The sequence below is a fragment of the Apodemus sylvaticus genome, chromosome 13 (assembly GCF_947179515.1).
Source record: "Apodemus sylvaticus chromosome 13, mApoSyl1.1, whole genome shotgun sequence".
Classification (NCBI taxonomy): Eukaryota; Metazoa; Chordata; class Mammalia; order Rodentia; family Muridae; genus Apodemus; species Apodemus sylvaticus.
In genome coordinates, this window is record NC_067484.1 from 17,985,949 (window position 1) to 18,010,637 (window position 24,689).

A 24,689-nucleotide genomic window follows, 5' to 3' on the forward strand; every position below is an offset into this window, starting at 1 on the left:
GAGACACTTTCTGTTTCTACTGTGCCTTGAAATGTACTGTATCCCAGAAGGTGTTCCAAGCATGACGGTGCTTATTCAGAATCTAATCATTGCAGACGAAGATAAAACAGCTTCTAAGGCAAGTCTCCTAGTCCCATCAAATGATTTAAAAGGTTAAAGCTAGGGATTGGGCCCACAGAGCTCCTGAAGTCCTCTGTACACCCAGCTGTGAGGGAGTCTCTTTATAAGCTGTTGCCATCCAGCAGGAGGTCAGCTTAGGACAAAGACCAAGTCAAGAATTCAGCCAGGCTGTATGGGATACTGTTTATCCACAGGTTATCACATGGTGGGAACCAGAATTCTCAGGGAGATAGTGCTGGAAGGACTTGATAGCCAGAGGGGCTTTAGTGCACCTGGTGCAGCCTTCTACCCTATCCAAGAAGGCTGGTACACACCAACTGGGAAAAATCCTGCTGCCGGACTCAGAAGGAATCAGTGACAGGTAAGAGTTGCTAATGTGAAGAATAACTGCTATTTCCTGGATGACATAAAAAAGGTTTCAGCAGGCTAGTCTCTCTTCCCTATACAGTGTGGCGGGAGAGTTCTGTTACAGTGTTTAGAGAAGAAACAGATCCCTCATTTTCTTAGTGTGGATGTGCATGATATATATCTGTGCCTGTGTTTGCTCACGCAAGTGCACTCCTGCCTGTGAGGACAGGTACACTTACACTTCCGCCCAGGTATGGAGGTGAAGCAACAACTTTGAGTGTGGTCTTTACCTCTATCTTGACACAGAGTCCCTTTGTTGCTTCCTCCTGTATACTTAAGGCTAACTTGCCTGTGACCCCCCTGGGGATTCTTCCGTGTATGCCACTTAGATGCAGTAAGAACACTGGAGTGGCATTGTATATCCTGGGCTACTGTAAAAGCTTTCTGTGGCTTTTGAGCATTTAAAATCACATCCTCAGGCTTGCCCAGCCAACACTTTACCCACTAAGCAATCTCCTTAGCCCTCTAGTTTGCTTTAAAGCTCAGAACAGAAGAGGCTTAGTTGAGTAGCTACAATTAAGTAGCCTCTCTGGACCCTGTTCCTTCCAAAGGCCACCACTAGAAGTCTTTGATGGACGCATTATTTACCTCAAGCTCCTTAAGAACAGCCTGATTAAGTCATTCACATGCAGAAGTGATCAGAAAGGGGGAGGCTTTTGCACTTTGTCTCATCAACTGGCATGGGAGCAAAAAGATGAATTCCCACTGAGGCACCCAGATGTTCTACTCGATGCCCTTCAGTAGCTGGTCTCTGGTCTCTCAGTGACTAACTTCCCTAACAGTTTGCACCAGACACTGAGTTTGGAGGAAGACTGCTTCTGGGTGTCTCCATGGCTCTAGGCTCCCATTTCTACACACCTAGCACTGTTAAGATCACAGTGGTCTCTGCACCATTGCTCTGGAGAAACCTTCCCTGTGTAGTTGACTCATTGCTCTCTTCAGTGCTTGTTCCAGGCACTGCCAGCCCACACAAGGGCTGTTTTCTGAAACTGAAATTCTCCAGTGAGCCCAGTTCTAATTAATTACCATGGATTCCACACTCAAGGGGAAACCCTGCTTGCGAGGGCAAACATGGAGAAATTCATTCAAGAGCTTCTGAGTGACTGGGAGAAGTGCTGCTGCCTAGGGTAATGAAGGGCACATTCAGCTTCAGCTTCTGGACAGCCTTATCTTCCTCGTGCCTACCAGAGAGTAAGCCTGTAACTAAGCCTCCAAAAAGAAATCAGGGCTCTTCATGATCAAGGCAGAATAGAAATGCATAGGAACTGCATTTACACCTGCTACGTAGACATGAACCCTTAGTAAGCTGCAATTAACCACCTCGACTCTCAGAAAATTCAAGAGGTGACTTAGGGTATAGTGTGGTCATTCTCAGCTGGCCTATTCTTTCTTCTCAATCACATGTTGAAGAATCAAAAGCCAAGGCTCCAACATTATCAACTTATCAAAATGTAATATTATTATAACCTTATTTTAAAATATTATTTGGATAATATTATTTACTTTAAAGTAGTTTATTAGTAATTTGAGCATTTTATACAATATTTTTGATCATATTCATCTGCCCTCTTTTAATTCCTTCCAGGCAAACTTACAAAAGTTCATATTCATTCTCTGTCTGTCTATCTCTGTCTCTCCTCACTCTCTCAGTCTCTCATTCTCTCTCAACCGATTGAGTATAAAACTTCTTCTCCCAGTGTATAGATTTCATGATATAGAGCTTGCCCTCAAGATGGTGGACCTACGAGGGTTCAACCTCTTACAGAAAACTGACTTGCTTTTTCCCAGCTATCAAATGGCATTAGCTCCTTAGCCAAGGGTGAGACTTCATTTCCACTTTTTCTCCTCCATGCTAGGATTTTGCTGGCTTGAGCTCGAGCAGGTTTTGATTATACTGTCATAAGTGCTGTTGGTTCATATATGTCCTGTGGTCATTCCTAAAATCACCCTACCCTTTCTTACATTTCTGAGCCTTTGAGAGGAGGTATGATGTAAAGGTAAATTTAGTATTGAGTTCTACACTATCTGTCTTTTCTCTGTGCCTTGACCAATTGTTACTCTGAGTTAATTGCCATCTACTGTAAAAAGCTTCTCTTTTGAGGGTTAGAGATGTATGAGTCTTTGGGTAGAACAGTAAGTCATTAAGAGTTGGTTTAAGACTATGTCCATTTAATGTTAGGAGCTGATCTAATATGTCCATTTAGCAGAGTCATAGTAGTAAATTCTCCCCTGGAGCCTATTACCTGACTCACAGCTGGTTCTTAGCCCCAATAGTGGTACCAAGTTTAAGTTTCAATTTGTAAAGAAAGCCTTACTGGGAAGTGGTTGGTTACTCCCATGAGAGGTTCATACCACTATTACACCAGTGGCTGGTTATATTTTAACAGAACAGTTATCAGAGAGATAGCAACCAGATAAAACTGATAACTAGGTTTCTCCTCATTTTTACTACTCTGAAAGCTAGCCAGTGATGATGATGCTTCCAAGTCAGTAACAGCTTGATTTCTGACTGGAGTAAATAAAGTCTTTAGCCACAGAACCTTACTGCCAAGTTCTGGAGGGTAACTAACAGCATAGGCAATAACATATAATGCTTGGGTTTCTATAGCAACCCACTAGCAATAACTCAAAAAAAAAAAAAAAAAAGCTAACCCATTCTGGGTAGTGAAGTTTTTATTTGCTGGCATTGTCTACTGCTCTAAGAATGCATTTCAATGGTTTCTTTCTTTTGTATTTTAATTATTCCTATTTTTGTTTATGTCAGCATATATGTTTGTGTACCATTTTGTACCTGGTGCCCATGGAGGGCAGAAGAGGATGTTGGACCACATGGAGGGGAGGTAATGACAGTTAGGAGCCTCCATACCAGTAATTAGAACTCAACGTTTGCAAGGACTTTTATTGCTGTTTCATCTCTCAAGCCCCTAGTGGGTTTTTGCTTGTTTGTTTTGTTTTGTTTTTTTTTAAGTATTGCAAACTTTGCAACACTCTAACTGAAGAGAACTTTCAATTCATAAAAAAAGAACCCCTTTCCTTAATTTCTTAATAGATGTTCAGCTCTACTGTGAATTTTAATTGGAAAAATTGAAATATATACCCTGAAGTGATTAAGCACTGTAAAATTTTTCCTTGTTGTTTTTGTTTTTTTATACCTTGAAGTAGAAGCAGAGATGTACTCTGCACATTATTACATAAGTGCTGAGAGCTAGAGAAACGTTGAATGGCCAAGTCTTCATTCTACTAGAAACGTTCAAGATACCATGTGATTATCATGATCACTCCCAGGATAACTTCTCTAATTAGCTTTTTATCAATACTATATACAAATGTCAGTGAACGTCTATTCTGGTATCTTTTTGTTGAATAAATCAATTGAGTTACTTTTACAAATATGTTGCTGATACTCCAGCTGGTGGAGAGGTTTTCCGTGTGATACCATAGCTGTGAACTCATGAACAGTGCTGCTCTTTCCCAAAAGTTCCATCAAGACAGGAGGAATCGTGATCAATCAAAGGAGCTCAATTTTCATGGCCAGACTGGAGATAAATGAGGACATGAGGACCAAGTTGAATGGATATTACATAGAGATTATAATAATATTATGTCTGTGGTACTGTGGGAAAGGAGGGGGTGAATGGATGTAATGTTTCAGTGACTTGAAAGACATTGTTTAAAGCCAATTTATATGCTATGTGTAGGGTCTGTAGAACCCACTCCTCCACTTCCCAGGCCTCCTGTTTGCAAGGAAGCCATTCCCAGATAGAAGCCACTGAGGATTCACTTATCTGATGCACCTTACACAGTTCTGTGTGACATGGGGATTTGTCACGTATGTGTCTTTGTTCTCTGCCCTATAGCTTCTAGGATGGGTTAAGGAGTCCAGACTCAAGAAGACAGGACTCTCAGAAAGAACAGGACCATCAAGTGAAGGTCAAGATTGGTCAGAAATTTTGTGAGAATGCATGGGGAAAACTGGATACAAACATATATCAGCATATTTCAAGAACCAAGAAACAGTCCTATTGAATGTGGGGCACATACTTATGTATTTATTGTTCGCCACTTCCATTTTGAATCCAATAATGTCTGTCTTGGTATATCATCACATAACACATTTTAAAAACTCCTGTGCTTCTGAGATTTCTATAAACATGATATGGAACAGGTGTGAAGAAAGAAGAGGAACAGTGTGAGTTTTCAAATTATGAAATGCTAAGTAGAGATTATGCTATAAAAAAGATAAATGTACAGAGAGAGAAAGGCAGAGAGAGAGAGAGAGAGAGAGAGAGAGAGAGAGAGAGAGAGAGAGAGAGAGAGAAGAGAGAGAGAAGAGAGAATATTAGAGTCATATGGTCATGTAAAGACTCTAGCAAGGGGAGACCTATGCCATATGCTATGTCACACATGGTTAGGGAGAAAGAGCCAGACATCCCAGTGCATGCAGAATGCAAAGGCTAGATTTAATGTTCAGTTCTGGCCCATCATAATACTGATTTTAACGATGTCTGAAATCTCTCTAATGTCGGCCTATATCCTAGAATGTTAAATTACAATTTTTTAACACTACTCATGTGCATCTCCCACAATCTTTTTGTGTATGTGTGTGTGTGTGTGTCTGTCTGTCTGTCTATGTAAAATAACAAGTGGCTCAATAACATGGGTAAATAGTATGACAGAGTGCTGTAATAAAATGCCATCTAAGAATCTATTATTTCTGGAGCAAAGTGGGCAGTGACCAAGAATAGGCAGGTTTAGTGTAGAGAGAAGGGTTCAGACACTTCAGGGTGGCCTTGGAGTTCACAGTATAGATTTTAAGTATTGTGTTAGATGGGCAAATTAGCACAAGGGAGTGTCCTCTCTGTAGGAGTATAGGAGTTTGGGGACGAATCTGATTTTGCTAATATAGAAAACAGCTGATCATTTGAATTTATGTGTCTAGATGAGACATCTATATAGATATTGTAGGCTAGAAGTCACAAAAGTAGAATGTCTCTGATCTCAATATATTCATATTTCCCATAGCCTTTCAAATGGAGGAGAAATGTATTTGTATATGTGAGTACAGGGTGTGTGGTCTCCAGTTGTCCCGTTTCTTACTGTGGACTTAGGAATGCTAAAATAATGAAACAGAGGAGAGGAGTGACATCATCTCTGGTGATGCATAATCTCTGCTCATTTGAGCATGGTCATTAGGAAACATTCTGATGATCCTGACAGCTTTGTTTTTTAAACTCCCTATGGACAGACAGAGGCTTAGAGAGAATTATATTTCTCCAAGGATGGGGCCAAAGGTCATTTTGTGCTTTAGGCAGCTGTCTGTAGTCATATTGAAATCCTGTTGGCTCATATGTTACTAAAAAGTAGCCAATGTCCTTATCAATTTTTGTACACTTACTGTCCTTTACAAATTGAAGTGAAATTGTGAATTCTCAGTATCAGGGAAGAGAATGTTCATTTGTTTTCCTCGAGCTCCTGTAGTCATTCCAAGTCTCTGATACTACAGCCACATAAAGCCTCAGGGATACAGTATGCTGTGTCTGCAAAATACCTCTGAGTGTTTTTGTAGTGTGTTTTCCATATAAGGCCAATGCTGGGGAAACAGACACACCATTCCCCCTTTGGTGGGCTCCCACATCCCAGAATCCAATAGAAAGAGTGCTCACCCAGACCTGAGCTTTAATCCTAGGCCTGCCACTTAAGGAGCATAGGGCTCCACAGCAAGTGATTTACCTTCAATTTTCAAGTCTCTCAAGTCTTTCAAGGAGAAAATTTGGCCTTTAAATGGCATAACATTTCTTCTGGCAGGGTGAGATAGGGTCATTGTGGGATACCCAGGTGTGAAGGAGTGAGGCGACACTTTGGTGCTGCAGTTGTTTTTGCCTGTGCTATGTGGAGGCAAGGCCTTGGTTAAAGGCTACCTAATGTGTGCCTGAGCTGGAAAAGTTAAAGGTCCCAGTGAAGAGCATGCAGCACCCACAGTCAGAGCAGAGGAGTGCAGTGCCCCATCACTCATTCTGTGGAGTGTGCAGCAAACTCCCCCTCTGCCCAGATCCCTTGTCCTCAAGATCGTCTTGCTGTGCTGACTCAGAAAGATTGTTGTGAGCCACACTTAAGGCTTAGGCATAGGACTGTTGCTTGTAAGAGCTTTCCCAAAGCTCATAATTACTATAGCCTACTTGACATCCGACAACTCTTAATTATTTATATAATTAGAGTTTGGTATTACTTTCCAATACCATTTGACCAGAGAAAGACTAGCTCCTCTATAGCAGGTCCTCTTGCAAATACTTCTAAACTCTCAAATCTTTCAAGTTAATGCCTATTCCTCAACACAACCTATTATTAATGTGAAGGGCCACACAAATGAGATCTGAAATCTTTCTGTATCCACAAATCACTATTAAATACTATCATGTCATTCTGAGAATCGAAGATGGTGTAAGGTTCTTCCATGTTCTGTGCTCCGGAATACCTTCTCTGTAAAATGGCAACTGTCTTGCCATTTTTTCCCTTTTGACAATTTAACCTACTCTGTAGTCACTTCTGTTCCCCTCTGTTGCACTTTGAGAATGGGTCAGAGGTTTGATAAAGATGAAAACATCTATGCAGCCCCTTGTTGGTAAGACATGTCTAAGACCCTTTAATGCTTCTAATGCTGAATAAACCCAGCTTGCACTCAGTCGGTCTCTCCAGATGCCAGCCCTTCCTAGACTGAGAATGTCAGTCAATGAAGAGAAGCACTCACATGATCTTCCCAGCGGTCCTCCTCTCCACGAATGTGAATTTAGGATACAAGACTTCTTGTTCTAGAGATCTGCTCAGTGAGCCAACTCTCCTTCCAGCTGTGATTGGCTGCCCGCCTCACGTCTCTGATTCATGAGCTTCTAGGTGTGGGCTATTCTTGGATGCACGGACTTGGATCATGCAGGCAACAATCTTAGGTCAGAGCCATCCATGCTATTCACTTTAGATTAGGGTTGCATTAAATAGGACAGAAGCTTCATAGAGTTGCTTTGATTTGATCCCACTCAGCAATATGATATGGAGATACAGACCAGGAGGTTGTAACCATCAGTTTCTCCAAGGCCCTATCCATCTTTCTCTGGGGACGCCTCCAAAAGACAGGCACTGATGAGAGACACGGGAGGGCCTGAGGCAAATTGCATGGGCGATGTACTAAGAAGTTTTGATACACTCTACTGCATTCCATGTGTGCCTCTGGCCCACCGACATGATGATCTTTGAAGGTTGAATAGCCTTCCTCTCAAGCACTGCTCGAAGAAATACAGTTTGCCTCTTCCTTGTTTCCATGAGGCAAGCTGTAAACCCTTGTTTTCACAACAGCTGATTGTCAGAGATGGGTCTCCAAGCCAGCTTAAGAGCAAGGAAATCCACACAGAGGTTGGTGTGGTGACTCCTTCCTTCCCATGACCATGCATCTAGGCAGCCATTTGGCATTTGGTTTAAGAGAGACAAAAAAGGTACATGTCCCCAATGAGGTCACCAGTGTAGTGGGTACTGAGCACATTCATTATCCCCTACTATTTCATTCATCTCCTGATCCTGTAAAAGAGCCAGTATTTTAGGATCCTCTCGAAGAAATAGGCAAGCCTACTATCAGACAGGTAAAATCCATTTCTGTGTACTTTTCGGTACTCCTAGTGCTTTTGGACCAACCCAAGCCCATCTCTTGACTTCCCTTTCTCCTCACTGGAGAGTATCTAGGTTCTAATGATAGGTGCATTACAGTCCTATCCGCCTCATGTGTCTATTTTTGTATGCACAATGAACCACTTGGGGTTTGGTTGGGATATAAGCAGCTGTCTTGGCTGAATCACAAGACTTAAGGGAGGGACCAGAGATAAGAGGGATTCAGCACCAAAGCCCAGTGTTCTATTGGCCTGGCAGTTCTACTAATAAATTTGACCTTGGGGCAATTCGTGTTTAAAGAGGTTAGAGATCAGTGGGGAATTCCCTGCTAAGTTTCTAATGAGAGCTTCGGCAGAAGGACCACTATTTCTACTTATCTCCTGCCTATCTTCCCCTGAGCCTAGAGGTAAGTTGTCAGCTTTATGCAAAGGTTGTCTGTCACTTAAAACAACCACAGCAGAGCTGTAGCCTCGACCCTCTTTATGGGCGACAGCATCCTCTCATGTCAGAGTTTAGAGGCTTATGAGCTTTGAATGCAGTTGTGGGGAGGAAAGACCTTAAAGCTGAGCAACACTCATCTCATGTATTGGTATGGGACAGCGCACCCTCCCTGTTATCTCATGTAAGTGGTGTGAGTTGAGTGGATCATAGGCAGATCAGATAATGAACGTGACAGTAGTGACTGAAGCCAACCCCAGACCAATGGCAAAAGCCAGTTGGGTACATCTCTTCCCTTCTCTGCAATGGGTGACTTCAGATTGGTAGGTTATAACTGGAAAGATTTCCATTGTGGAAAAGATAAATGTCTTCTATCTATACTACCCCAACCCATAAATGCCAAGAACCAGTTCTTTTTTTTTTCAAATTCCTATTGATTCTTTGTGATTTTTCACATCCTGCACCTCAGTCCCACTCATCTCCCTGTCTCCTTTTATCTGTGCCCCACCTTTACAACCTCCCAGTATACTCTTGTGTCCACAGAGCTTCACTTGCAAATGTTCACAGCAATGAGTCATTGGTTTGTGCCAAGAACCAATTCTTAAATACTTACTAACGTGTAACTGTAGAAACACCTGTTCTTCTCACTAGTCCTGTGTGCTCAGCTTTGGGAGACCCATTTTGAACAAAGCTTTTATAAGCTATTGATTCCAGGAGGCGTGGAATCAATTGAAGGAATTTAGAAAATTCTGCCTGGGCTATGTCGAAATGGCACCTTCCCATAATGTATCGGTAGCTGGGCACCTTCAGGAGGACCAGGCAGTAATGATGCACAGCTGTAGGCTGTACTTCAGAAGAGAGTTAGAGGAAAGAAGTGGAATCTCTGGGGGTTGGGGGGATTTTCTGAACCCTACCCTGAGGTCTAGAGTGGCTTTCTCAGCCCTCAGCCATTCTGTTTCTTAGGTAAAATGGGGCTCACATTCCCCACTTCACAGGAAGGGAATAAGCCTGAAAAAGCAAGTACTTCCTGTTCCTTGGAACTAAGTGGTGGGGGCGGGGATTTCAACTGAATAAAGGTGGAACTTTTCAAGATGATTACTGTGTCAATAGCAATACTTAGAGGAAGTACTCAAGTTGGGTCTCTATGTGTCAGAGAGCTTACAGAAGGGGGTTCCTGCATGGTGGGGTGGGCTTGGATCTGGACCGTCCACTCTGTGCAAAGACTATGAAACCAGGATCAGTAACTAACAGTATCAGTAATTAGGGCAAGTAACCAACAGGTATTTGTTTTTGTTTTGTTTTTGGTTTTGAACACATAATTTTATCTGTCAAATAGGTGGCATGGTTCCTTCTTCATGCTTTTTTCATTGTTGTTGAGTCATTGAAAGAGGCCATTGTACGATTCTTTATAGGTCTATAAAGTAGAGCTATTTTTATCAACCTCAGAGTCTACCATTCTTCTTATAACAAAGACATGTTAATACCTTGAACTAGGACAATATACTTTGTGACTTGATTATCAAGCATCCTTGCTATTTTGCATCCAATACATTAAAGGGACAGTATTTAATGAAAAGATAGCCTTCCAGGCAAGCTTCTGTGTCTTAGGTTTGGGTTACTCAGTATCCCAGGAGGTTGAGCAAAGCTAGAGAGAAAACCTAAGAGAATGGTCAGGGTTGACATATTTTTTTTCCTTTTAGATATATCAAAGGTGAGTAGTTGCATACAGTCAGATATGCCTTGTTGTTTCAAATGCCCCTCTATCTTAATCTTAAACCAAGCCTTGCTTCATTTAGCATAGCCTCCTACACACACACACACACACACACACACACACACACACACACGCAAACACTAACAATTAATTTCCTGCCCTTCAGGCTGTAGATGCCTTCCTTGAAGTTGTTTTAGAACTAGAGTTTTTGTTTTTCTCAAGGACTACGTGTACTCTAGAGTTCCTTTCCTAGTTAAAGGAAAGGCAAAGCCAGCACTGACTCTAGGAGCAGCTTCACAGTGATTATGGTATTAATGGTTGTGGGCGAATGCTTCCCCAAACCAATCCTGAAGTAGCAAGAAACAGAAACAGAAAGGAAGCATAGACCTCCTTCTCTGAAAGACCAGTAAGTGAAACAGGCAGGCCTCCTTCTAACCACACAGGGTTTGCTGGCTCCCAAGCTGTGTATTCCCAGCGCCTCATTACCTCATTGCCATGCTATGTATGATAACCTCCTCAAGTACCAGCAAGGCTCTAGGTGACCCTCACCTTTAGTTACAGGGAGCGGGTGTGAAGTCTGCAAATGTTTTCTGTGAGCATCAAGGATGCCCATCATCATTCCAAACTCAGAGTCTTTCAGAGCATGTGTACCTTGCAGAGTTCTTTATGGTGGGGATGAGGTGTACTAAGGGATACCTTGAGGAGTTTCTTTCTTGGGATTGGAGTGTCCTAAGAGTCAGTAAATGATGTAACTTTCCCAGAGTCCTAAGTGAATTGTCGAGGGTGACTGCAAAAACATACATTGTTGCTGTTACTGTTGACATGCATATCCATGCTTATGGTCCTCTGAAAGGCTTCGGGCACCTAATTACTAAAAGTCAAACTGGGTTAACAGCTTCCTTTAGCCTGGATGATGCTTCCCTTCCATTGTTCTTCACGTTAGCAGACAATGAGTAGACAGACACCTTCCAACAAAATCAGTCAGCAATTCTAAAGACAGCCGTCCAGAAGTGGGATGGAACTAAGCACACACTAATTCCTGTGATAAGAAAACAGGGCACCTTAATTGAGTGAGAAGTTTGAAGAGACACGGTCCGATATGACTGACTCGTTGAAGTGAGAACAGAGTCCCGATTGTCCACAGCTTGGTGAGACGATCACAGAGTTCTTGCAAGCTAAATCATAGCGTTTTGTGTAAACTGTGGTTCATTGAGACCTTGTTGTGTGAGACACAAATGCACTTATATGCTACATATCCCAGCCAAGAGAAGTTGCTGATGAGCCAGCTGTTTCCAGAAGTTCCCATGAAATACAAAAAGGCATATTTTTTTTAAGCAAAATACAGGTTGCCTGTGTGTTCTAAGCTGCTATGCCTGCCTCAGAGCTACCATGCTTGAAATCTATCCCTATTTTCCAAGGATATTTTGTTTGCTCAACCTATTGCAAATGCCTTTTGGAGCTACATCAGAATTTGCAAAAATTCTCCACTGAGAACAAACCTGTTTGGAAAATAGCCAGGTGTCTGGATCCTTGAATAATTTTCAATCTGGTCCCCAGATTTATGGTCCTTGCATTCTTAGTTCTAGAGCAAGGCCTCCTGTTAAGGGGGTGGTCGTTCAGTTGTGCAAATAGTTCTTAAATAGCAATTCAAAGAGAGTTTTCATTTCATCCAATAGAAACTATTTAGTATATGCTAGTCCATAAGTTCACTCCCTAGCTCTAAGTAAAACAACAGATTAGAAGAACAAATTAGATAATTTAAGCATGCAAATTAACACAGAGACCCTGCCTCAAAACAATAGTGTGGAGAGCAATAGAGGAAGACACATGCATGTGTAGATATGACTTTCCATAATTACATCTGCACATAATACACACACACATATTCACACATACACACAAATACAGAGACAGAGACAGACAGAGACAGATCAATTCAAAAACAGTGACAAAGAGAAAGAAATAATCAAAATAATCAAATACCTGGTTATGATTTTTATAAAAATATCTAGGAATCTTTGTTATTAAAAACTCAAAGCAAATTTAAAGTACCTGGCCAAGAACCCATGGATAAGGAGCCCCCAAACCCTAGGGGATGGCCCACCATTATTATTGGCTAAGTAGGAATAATATCAAACTACCTTCTAAGTACTTATCTGGATGGATGGATAGGTGATGATTGATAGATAGATAGATAGATAGATAGATAGATAGATAGATAGATGCAATGCTCAACCGTCAGCAAACAAGCTTCTTTTTGCCGTGAACGATGGTCAACTGGTCCTAGTTCAGAGAGTTGGTAACTGTGGATTTTGCAGCCATATACTGAACAACCGTATCATACTCCCTCACCACATGGCTTGGGGAACATTGTAGAAGAGAGAATAGAAATATCCCAAGAGCCAGAAATTGGGAAGGAGTGCTGGGAAAGTGTCTATTGGAAATATCTTGTGGTGTCTGTGGCTGCCTGGACAAGACTAAGTAAGAGGGAGCCAGTCAAAATTTCTACATAGATGGGGGAGAGGGTCTCATAAAAGAGCACCCCTAGGTAAGGAGCGTTAGCAGTTGGAGTTGAAAAGTACTAGAGTGGGGAGAGGTCAGTGTTCTTCAGATCACGTGCCTGTGATAGGCTGCCCACTCTTCAGTGTAAAAAGACTCATGCACATTTGAATAGCACTGCTCAGACACAATTACTTATTAGAAAAAGATATAAAGTAAAAGGGGTTATGGTGCAGATTCTGAGAGAAATTGAAGAAGGAAATTGGTGTTGGTATCTTCAAAAGACATTGTACTAATGCATGAAATTGAATCAATGAATCAATGAATAGGAGAAAGGAAAGGAAACTGTAAGCAGAGGTGTTTGGTAGATTAAGATTGTCCTTTTATAGTTTTCGGGACTTGCAAGATATCTAGATGGTAAAGTATTTGTCATACAATCCTGATACCTGAGGTTAGTTCCCATAATCTGTAGAAGAAGGATAGCAGACTCCAGAGGTTAGGTATTATATGACTTCCAGGTGTTCATCATGGTACACCCACTCCTGAACTCACCCCCTCACACAATAAACAAATAAATGCATCCATCCATCCATATATAAATACATAAATAAATAAGTAGGTATGTATGTACATATATATGTAGATAGATAATATTTGTCATAGAGGGTTATTCTTGCCAAAGCAGAAAACCCCACTTTCTTTCTCTCTCTTTGATGAGAGTCATTGTGTTTTCCCTGAACTTCTTGCCTTCTTTTGTCTAGATCCTTCATTCTTTTAGGAGTAAATTTGTTCTGGCTGCATATACAATATACAGATCTTGGAATATTTAGCAGGCTTCACAGCTATGTTAATGTCTGAAGACAGAGTGTGTTTCCCATTTTCCTCTGTGGTTAAAAAGTGATTATAATGCTGCCGACTTTTTAAAATATGAGATATCTCCTTCCTGTGAATGACTATTTTAATTTATGCATTTTTGGGGGGGAATGTAGAGGGCAAATGAAGATGTATGTGGGGGCCAGAAACTGACATCAGGTATATCTTCCTTTAAAGCTCTCCTTATTTACTCATTCATTTATTTCATTCATTTATTCATTGTTGATTGATTGATTGATTGATTGACTGATTGATTGATTGATTGAATGTCTGCCCGAGTGCCTGGAGCTCACTGGCTGACTAGACTGAATGGACACTTAGCCCCAGACTCCCCCTGCCTCTTCCTCCCAGTGCTGAGACCCAGGAGGAGTTTCTTTTCATGCTTGGGTTTTTATATGAGTACCAGGAATCCAAAGTTAGATTCTGTTTGTCCAGTAAATACTTTACCCAACATCTTCCAGTTGGATTATTTCTTTTTATTTTTCTTCCTTTTTCTTTTATTTGTTTTGGAAATGCCTGTCTACTGTTTATCTTGGTAGGTGTCTCTAAAGGATTAAAGCTTTCCTAAGTGGCATGTAGTGACCCATGACAGCATTGAGATTGCCGGCCATGCCACCACAAAGAATGGCTGCAAATGAGTGTAATTTTCAACTTTAAACGGAATTGAGTGTGCTCTATAGATTTACAACTGTGTGCCTTTGAAAAAGGGATCTCGTGTGGCTAGGTTTCTGTTTTCTCCTTTGTAAAACAGTGTAATTATGCTACTACTTTATGAAGGTTTTGAGAGGATATAATGTTATTAGCCTTTGGAAATTTGTAGGGATTCCCAGTTTCTCTCGTTGTGTCTGTGACTTGACACAACCCCCTTTGCTCAAAGAGAAAGGGATAGAAGAAGGTAAGGAGAATGAGGGAGGGATACAGAGGATGGAGGGAAGGAGAGAGGGAGAGAGGGAAGGAGGGAAGAAAGAAGGAAGTGGGAGGCTGGATAAATACGGTTGTACAAAGAGGAGGATGGATCCTGGCCAGGAGGGAAAGCTGCCCATAATCATGGACAGTATTTATAGCAATGGATGCCAGGCCTCAGCGATTCTGGTTCTGCTAGACTCAGGAACACAGTTCTTTAGGGTCAAAAGCAATTCGAGTTCAGAAAAAATATTGTTGAGGGGAAGTTCGCCAGGCAGAGCCATTGCCTCCCATGCCTACTGTGTTAGGCTACACCGGTTTGAAGGGAAAACTAACTTCTCCATTGATAGTGGAGGCCAGGGCTGCCTTGCAGGCTTGGGACGGGGTGGGGACATCCCATGACAAGAACCCTGAGTGGGGCATGGATGGCCCTAGACTGGGCTGTTAAGAGTTGCTGTTACAGAGTTCTTGGTAGGTTTCTGGCAGAGATTTTTCCCATCTTATAAAAGTGAGATTTCATGTAAACTACAAGGGCCTGCTATTCCTGGTCCCACCTTGGCTTCATCTGTTCTATATATTCACCTGTAAGTGTGATTGATTGATTCTAGGAACTCAGATTCTCTACCAAACTGCCATACTGAGCAAAATGTCTGCTTGTAGACTGAGGTCCTTTCACCAGCACCTTGTGTTATCTTCTACATTCTCGAGCATTAGAATATATCGACTTACCAAGAAAATGATGGCTTAGATATGGGATTTGATGCCGCACAAGCCAATTATTTGGTCAGTTCTAAGCAAAAAAAATTAGTAAAAGATAAGGAGGTGAGACTGGATCATCTCCAAGCATGTGGCTTCCTTTAGCATATGTATGATGACAGAGCCCCTCTATTGGGGTTGTACTAACATTGCAAACTGCCCGCAGATGCTTGTGATATAGTTTTTTTAATTTTGTTGAGAAGAAAGACATATAGCCCAGTTTGGCCTCTGGAGATGTAGCTAATGTTCAGCCCCCTCCCTCCTTGGACTAGGAGATACATTTTAAAACATGTAGTTTTCTGAACTTCAGAATGAACAGAGAGGAGTTCTCTGTCTGCCAAGCACTGAAGGAAGGAAGAGGGAGCATTTTTCCTGTTAGTGGCTCATGGCAGACATCAAAGGAACTTCTAAAACAAGGTCTGGATACACATGCAACCTCTTCTTGACAGAGATGACTGCACTAGTGTTTTCTGGGTGGCAGGCTGGCTAAATCGTTTTCCCAGGTAAATTCTGTATAAAGGCTTTTCCTCTTCAAGTTTTATAAATGTTCAAATCAAAACATGCCAAATACTAGTAATAAATTATGCTGTTATGAATGAAGTGGAGTCACAGCCTGGAATGCCCCCTTTTTTCATACTCTTCTCAGTCCTCAAGAAAACTGTATAATCTAGAATCCCTTAAGGCATTGCTCTATAGGTCTTCTTCTGCACAGTCCATTACTAAATGTAAGAAGCATCATGGAGAACCCGATAAAACCTCCCACAGTATATGTTCCAAGCAGTCCTGGGTTTTGAGAAGGAATTATGATGTACTGAAAAGGAATGTGCATTAGTCAAGCCAGACCATGACATTCTGCTATCTATGGATAATGAGCCCCAGAGATGATCTAACCCTCTTAAACATGTTTTTACTAAAATGCTTAATAAATGACGATAATTAGCCTCCATGTCACCAGTTTATAGTAAAATTTTCTAGTAAACTTTCTGCAGAATACCACCCACATTGACCCCCATGAAATTTAATTTTCGAATTCTGAGGAACAATGAGTTGGAAAGAGTCACATGGGTGAATTTAAAATGGGCATCGTGAGGGTGTGTGTAGAGCTAGGACCATGTTGCATAGATGTGGTATCTCTTTAGCTATTTTGTGGAACAAGAGCTGTGTTTGCTCAAGTGTGTGTCTTGCAGCTTTAGTAGGTCCAAGTAACACAAGCAAGACTCATCATCTTAATGGGCTTGAGATTACCCACAGCATTCAGATGTGTGGGCACACTACTATAAAGCCAGGAGTGTATCTTTTCAAGGTTCTCCATGAAGTCTTAAAATAAAAATTGTAAAAACTCTTTTGGCTACATCTCTAGAGAAAGTAACACTTTGCTGGAGAACTTACCTGTACACATTAGAACCACATTACTTAAAACACAACAAAAGACACACATAAGAAACAAAGACCAGGCCTGCTTGTAATTATACACAGTGGTTTTTATTAGAAACTCTCGTCAGTCTTCGAGCCAAGAGCCAGGATCTAAAACTGATGGTGTTAGAAGTTCCAGGTTTAACCATTGGAATTCCAAGAGGCTGAGAGGACTTAGCAAAAGGGCACACTCAAGCAGGATCTCAAGAACAATTGTGTAATTTGTTTTTTAGGTTGGGAGGGTGCCTTCCTTGGACTCTGCTCTATGTGCACCAAGTGCCTTGTTAGTTAGAATTAATACATGATTATATAGAAGGTTATTTACACTTAACTTGGCTGTGGGTTCGACTTCTGCCTCAATGGGATTTTGAACTCACTTAGCAATTTAAGCAGTTATCTGCATACAGTCTTATTTGTAGGCCAGTGAAGAAGACATTTCACTCTCAATCTCTGATATTCAGAGGTGTATACAAGCTCTTTGAGGGGTGTCTTTTTTAGCAGTGAGTTGTTTGAAGTGGGAAGAGAAACAGAATAAGTGGTATATCCTCTCTTCCCTCTCTCTCTCTCAAATTCCTCTTATTGAATAGGAATATGGAAATTTGATGACTGGGGTTCTAGGAGTGCAGCCGATGGGAATGCTTTCTTCCAGTTAGTAGAAAAACACAATGCAAAGAGGTTAAATGATCCTGAAATTTATCTTAAGTTTTCTTCATCGTGCCTCCTGCTTTCTGTCAACATCATTTCATTTTTCATACCAACGATGAGTAGCAACCAGCTGGTGGGATGGCAGCTCCCTTGTTCCATGTTTGCCTTTATGCCTGCCATGCTGGTGGACAGGAAGTCCTCCTTGGCTCGTTGCTCCAGACTCTGCTGCTGAGGCTTTTCTCATTTTCTGTCTTGAGTCCTAGCAGACCTTCTGTTCCTCTTGATCCTTTCTGCATCCCCAGCTCTCCACCCACAGATTTCTGTGCATCTAAAACTTAAGAAGTTTTGGGGGAAAACATCAATATTAAAATACACATGTAAAATATAATTCTTGCTTTCCTTTGTTAATGCCATTCAGTCTGTCTGGACTTCACTTTGACTGTGGTGTTTTAAGGTAGGAAAATTCTACTTTGGAGGGACAGTCTTAGATGGCTGATGGACTTCTTGATTACAGTATTGCAGTAACTTGGTGAGGGAGCCCATGGGAGAGTCCCATTCAGAAGGAATGGAGGAGAGAACAGACCTTCTCTGCTTGGGAAACTAAGTGAATTGCTTTCTTCTCTCCTCAGTGAAAAGCTGGGAGCTCCCTTCATCTTTCTCCAGCTCTTTTTGAGCTTAGAGCGACAAAACCGCACCCTGAATTTATGCCAAGAGAGAGACTGCAGGCAGGGTCATCTTCTAGGATTTTGAGAGAGTAGTGTGAGAGAGCAGCAGGATGTGTTGGGAATGAGATTGGTCTGAGCAGGGCCCAGGGAAAGCTCCCTGCTTCACTGGGGAGATGAGAACATTTTCTTTCTTTTGCCTTTTAAATGAAATTCTGTCTGCCCTCCTCCCTGCACCTGCTCATCCCTCTAGCTGAGATTGGTGCAGACATTTAACCATCCTGGGAAAAGACAGGATCCTTTTCATTAACTTTAGCCTGATTGAAGTCCCTGGAGCTGGGTGGATTTCATTTTCCTCTTCTCATTCTGTGTCTATCATGCATAGTCCCCACACAGTAAGGCTGTCATGGGCAGTGAACTCTTTCCCAGTGGCAACAAATGGACAAAGGGACACAGTGGGAAGAGATACTGGAGAAGGGCCCAGGTTCTGTATTTTCTGTTTTCCTTTTTGTTTGTTTCATTATTATTATTATTATTATTATCATTATTATTATTTGTGGTTGCTGTTGCTGCTGCTGCTGCTGTTGGTGGTGGTGGTGGTGGTGGTGGTAGAGGTGGTAGACGTGGTGGAGGTGATAGAAGTGGTGGAGGTGATGGTGTGTGCACAGCTTTTAGATATCAATTCTCTAATTCCACAGTGAGTTCCAAGGTCTGAACCCAGGTTGTCAAGATTGTAAGGCAATCTATTTTACTGCTGAGTCATATCTCCAACCCTTGAATCTGTGTGCATCTTACCCGTGCCTCGCTTCCAATAGAATCTCTGAGAGTCTCTGTGTCATCCGTAGAAGTGAGTAGACAGTTGTTCCCTGTGGGAACTGTGGTTCCACTGGACTGCAGACAAACATAAGCAACTGTTTGTGCAAAGTTAGGATTAGGAGAAGGACTCGGAGGTGTCATCTTACTCATGTCACTATCAGCTCTTTTGCCCCCTAAAAAGGATGCTTTTTTGTTTGTTTTAGTGAAAAGCTACCTGCTCTCAAGTGAAACTGTGTTCTGCTGTTTAGGAAGGTAGAAGGACTCTGGATGAAGGCAGAAGGGGAAGACTTCCCCAACTCCATCCTTCCTTAGTTCCTTCATTCCACTTCCCCAGCAGAGGTGGCTTCTGAACACACTGGGGGAATAATATACTCTCATTCTTCCCACAATCTTTCAACTGCTTGATACAGGTCCCAACATTAGTATTTAAATTCCTTTTGGGAATCTGGGTTTCATCTGTGTGTGATTTTGAAATACAAGAGGACTTTCTGTCCCTGTAATTCTAATTGAAAACTGAGTAGCACACCTGAAATGCCTGACAACCAGCCATTTTCCCTTTAAAACTTCAGAATGGGTATCCACTTTTAGGAGCATTCATATCATGAGTGTTTGCTCTACTTAAAATTTCCGGTGTCTGGTGATAGCGTAGTTAGAGGCCAAAAGCCTGGAGGACAGTTGGTGTGATATGACACATGACAGGTTTCACTACACTGTCCTTTCAGGGATCATTTTTAGGAGAGGTCACAATATTTCCCTTTGGTTGGTTCTAGGCCAGATAGAATCTTCCATGGATACTAAACTGTGGGTGAAATACTGGACATCACTAAGGATAAAGAATTGAGACATTTAGACTCTACTTAACATCCACCATCCCTGACATCACATCAGGCATCTTCCCACTCAGCAGAGAGAGACAGGCACATCTGAACTTCAATGGACCATTGCATGGGCAAAAAAACCCCAAGAGCTCTCTTTCTGGCTAGTTGCGAATCCACCTGCTGTTTAGTCTCTTTCTTTGCATGTTACCCATCCTTAATTTTAACCTGGAACTGAAATAAAAGCCAATATTCTTTTTTATACTGACAAACAGATAAAAGAGGGCATTCCTATCACAGGAGCTCATTAATTCATTCTAACATTGAGATGTTCTTCACACAAAATTATGCTGGCTGCCGAGTACAATTTCCTTTTGCCAGCTTCAATGATATCTTCAGCTGTTTCTCAGACTTCTCCACACCCAGCAATTGAGTCACTCTTGTCCACACCTCAACGTTGACAATCTCTCCCACTTCCTTCTCAAGTCTGTTGCTCAGCAGGTTATTTAGTGACTAACTGTATGTTCTGACACTTCCTAACACATTGCAAAGTGCAGAATTCACATCAAATAATGTGTCACTCATGTCTTGTTAGACAGAATCTTGTTGGGCATGTTGTTTTTATTCTTAAAAATATATGCAGCAATACAAAATAGAAATTTAAGGAGTTAAGAACTAAAATGTACACATCTGATTTCTTTCTGAGAGGATAGAAGAAAGGAATTCAGATTTCTTTGCTGGGGGAATCCATTATAACTTTGTCGAGTACCAAAAAAAGATATAACAAACTATAATCAAGCCTGCTGGATTTCTCTACAAATGGGTTTGCTCAGTTCTCAGTCCCTGCCATGGATATAAAGACATGCTACACATTCGAAGATTCTTTGAATACACTTGTAATTTATCCTCACTGTCAGGATTGCAGAGCTAGGAAATGGATATTTTAGTCCCTTGTCTCTGCCAGCCTGGTGATCCAGATGGGTAGGTGGCTGCAGTTGAAGAGCCTGGAACATTTATGAGCTGAATCTTATGTGCTGATGTATGTTAGTGACTTTATGCTGTGCTACTTTTCCTTTTTTTCCATCTCAGATAAAGGTGTACATTGTACTGGTAAGTCTTGAAGAGTAGATGATCATTACCAAGAAATAAGAGTGTCTTGAAGAAAGGGCTACTTAAGGGTCATTGATCAGGACATAAGCATTATGCTAGCTACTCCAGGGGACTCTTGTGACTAATGTTCTGATATCAGCCTTTTCCCAGTGCCCACCTCGACTCTCCAGAAGGTCTCCACTCTATAGCAATTCACATACACTTGATAGAAGAGAAATCCTGATCATTGGGAATATATAACTTCAACCAAAAATACATGCAGTTCCTAGTAATGCCTAGCAAATACTGTTTAATTTCAATCAGATTTCTCATGGGTAGAGTTGATGGGGATTTTAAAAAAAAGGATAAATTAAAACAAAGCATAGTAACACATTTTTGTGACACTGCAGGAGTAAAACCTATTTTGGATGCTAACTTTCAAAATGAATAAAAGTAAATAAAAACTGTATCTGCAACTGTAATAGTGTGCTGTGTTACAATCTTCTCCTTGTGACCAGAGGGAGTCTGAGGTTGCACTGATGGATTCAAGGTTCAGGATATTGAGATTAGCAAGTCTCTTACTGTGACTTTGTTCTTCAAACTGCTTGAAGCACCTTCTTCTCCTTCCTTTTCTATTTCAAAGGCTCTTTTCAAATTCTATTCCACCAACCCCATCCTGATCTTTGTTCCTTTTTCTTCAAAGTCTGAGACCTAGACTCTGGTCCATCTGCTGAAGTGCATTTGTGTGAATGGTTTCTGGACAGGGTGCTCACCAAAGGCGAGGGATGAGTCTTGCATTGGGCGTAAGCTCTCTGCCTGGGTAGGTTGCTTGATTGTTTAATTACTAGTGGAGCCAGGCTGGCTTCTTCAGAGGATGGGAAATCTGTCCCACTGGCAGGGCAACGCCTGGGCTGCCCTAGCTTAAACATGGCTTCGAGTCAACAGGTAGCTAGATAATCCTCTTGAGTTTTCCCAAATAGAAGACCCTGGAGCCTAGAAGGGCTCTTATTATTATTTCCTGGACCAAACAAAATATTGTGAGAGTAAATATAGACTCTTCTCATGTAATTTTCAGGAACGCTGTCCAGGCCTGCAGTGGCCTTCATTTTCCTTTGGCTTGTTCTTACACCCTTTCCCAGCTCTTTTAATCAACAGCTGGAATGTGACGATTTCATTAGTTGGTGTTATGTTATCATTGAGTGTTTACTAATGTTAACCCTCCCCCAAATGTGAAAAAAATACTGAAAAGCCTTACCTTTACCCTACAATATTGATTAAGCAGAGGTGTATGTATGAGGGCACGCAGGCACAAGCATGTAATTGAATCTTATCCTCTAATTTTGTGTGTGATTATTTGCAGTATAAGCTAGGAACACTTAACTAGAATATAAAATTACAAGCGAACTACAATAAGTGGAAACCGAATTATGTCAGTGGAAAGAATTAAGAGTCAATTTTACTAGCTAGATTTTAAGAATGAAAAAAAAAAAAAAACAAGAGGGGGGGAGAGAGAGAGGGAGAGGGAGAGAGGGAGAGAATAAGAAAAAAGCCATGTTAAAAAGAACTGCCTTGTTGGACATCAGTGGGAGGAGAGACCTTTGGGCCTGATGGGGTTAGATGCCCCAATGTAGGGAAATGCCTGGGCAGAAAGGCAGGAGTGGCTGGGTGGGTGGGGGAGCACCCTCACAGAGGCAGGGAGAGGGGGATGGGATAGGGAGTTTCTGAAGGGGAGAAAACTGTATCTGCAGCAGTAATAGTGTACTGTATTATAATCTTCTCCCTGTGACCAGAAGGAGGCTGAGGTTGCACTGATGGATGCACCCCTGGAAAGGGGATAACATTTGAAATATAAATAAAGAAAATATCCAAAAAAAAGTGCCTTTAATTGTATATGGAACAATAACTCCTAATTTAGCATATCATGGAATACTTTGAAAATAGGAAGGAAGTCTGGAAACTTCCCCCTAAAGAAATGTATTTATCTATGGCCTCAATTACACTATCCATCACAATTTCAGGGAGCTAATGCCTCTCAACTCTAGCCTCTGGTCCCTAATTTAAGCCCTGTGAAGTAAGGGGTAGCACGTGGAAGAGAGATAGGGGAGGGGGAGAAATGATGGGAGGAGGTTGGAGAGGTTGTGGACACCCAGTGGGAAGCTCAAGAAGTCTGGCTTCTTCATATTTTGTGATTGTGTGTCTGGAGCCCTGACCTGGGCTACAGTAATTCAGGTTGGTTGTCTTGGGGAGGCTGTGCATAAACTTTGAGCAGCAATACTAAGCAGAACTCCTTTGCTCTTTGCAGCTCCTCACAGCCAGTGACCCTGCAGCCAGTGACCTCAAAGGATTTCAGACACAGGTGAGTCCCGGGACTGGTTTGATGTAGTTTGAGAGCAGTATGATCTGTAGCGAGGCTGTGAGGAAATGAACTTGACACAAAGCAAAAGCTTCACTTTCTGTGGACCCTCTGCTTCTACTGAAGAGGATGGACGGCCTGGTGTGTGGGCTCCCTCCAGGCTTCTCCTCTTATTGACAAATGATCGCTTCCTACTCTGACTTTCTTAATGTGCTATTGTGGAAAACAAAAGCCACTTTATAGTCAAAACTTTTAGAGTATCGGGTTAACACAGAGTTCAATGAAAGGAAATAGAGTGAAATTAGACTGGGGTTCTACCCGCCTCTTCTGTATGTTTATGATTCTATAATACTCATGTTCAAATATCTTGTACGTAGGGTGTGGTGCCCACTCTAATCTAGGTTTCCACAAAGGCAGACAGTTGAGTATTGCTGACTGTGGTTGGGAAACAGTCACATTATCTCTAGCTCCAGTGATGTTTGAGGATCACTGTTGGAAAGTGATGGCAAAAGGGATCAGGCAAACGCTTTCTGGGAGCCAGGTGTAGTTAAGCACCCCTTTAACCCCAGTTCTTGGGAGGCAGAGGCAGGTGAATCTCTGTGAGTTGGAGGTCATCCTTTTCTACATAGCAAGATCCAGGCTAGCCAAAGCCACATAGAGACCCTTTCTCAAAAAGAGACGTTTTCTGTGGTACCCACTTAGGCATCTATGCCTTACCTTATCCCACAGTTTCCAGCCCAGGCCCAGGATCTACACAAAGACACATTTAAGAATGATGGATGAGGTGCCCAGGCCCAGGTTCCCTTTCATATGAAACTTTCTATCATTCCTACTTGCTCCTGCTTTTGTTATACCATAATACTGTGCCTTTGCAGTAAAGAACACCACGGCTGGTGCCACTGAACTTGTAAGTGTGGAAAAATCAAGTTTCAAACAGAGTTCCAGATATTTGGCATGTTTCTCTCTTAAAACTAGTTGCGTATTGTGCCTTTACCTCACCTCTCTTTCCTGACTTCTAACATCTGGGCACCCTGCTATTACCAAGGCATCTGAGGATCCAGATCCTGATATAAAATAGCCCCATGTCACACAGAAGAGATACAGAGATGGAGAAGGACCAGGGAGACCTGGAGGAGGAGAATTGACAAATCCAGGGGCCAGTAGTGAAAGTTAAGGACAGACTTGAGAGCCAGTGATGGTGGCTATGGAGAGGTTGTCTTCTCTAGTCTTCAATAATCAGAAATATGGACATACATTCCCCTTTGTGACAGCAGTGCTCTTCATGCCTGAGAGAAACAGGAGATGGCTTTTTCTAGTAAAATCCCAATAAATATAAACCTTATTTTCATCTTTCTTCTCCCTCTCAGGAATTTCTCAGGAAGTTGTAAATGTAAAAAAATGTAAATGTAAAAAAATAAAATAAAATAAACAGAGTAAGACTCCCATTTTTCTACAGCAGAAACAGAGAAGATGGTATCTGGAGTTAGTCTTTCACTCCGTGTTCTACATAGCCATGCATAGTTATTATAATTTCA

At 41.7% G+C, this 24,689-nt stretch overlaps 1 protein-coding gene across 1 annotated transcript in view; it reads left to right on the forward strand.

Moving 5' to 3' along the window:
• The window catches only part of Setbp1 (SET binding protein 1), a 350,541-nt gene that overhangs the window by 160,436 nt on the left and 165,416 nt on the right, over positions 1-24,689 (forward strand). Inside the window, exon 3 of the mRNA XM_052155405.1 lies at positions 23,104-23,157. Within this exon, the coding sequence (XP_052011365.1) occupies positions 23,104-23,157 (54 nt within the window). The remainder of the gene's footprint in view (positions 1-23,103; positions 23,158-24,689) is intronic.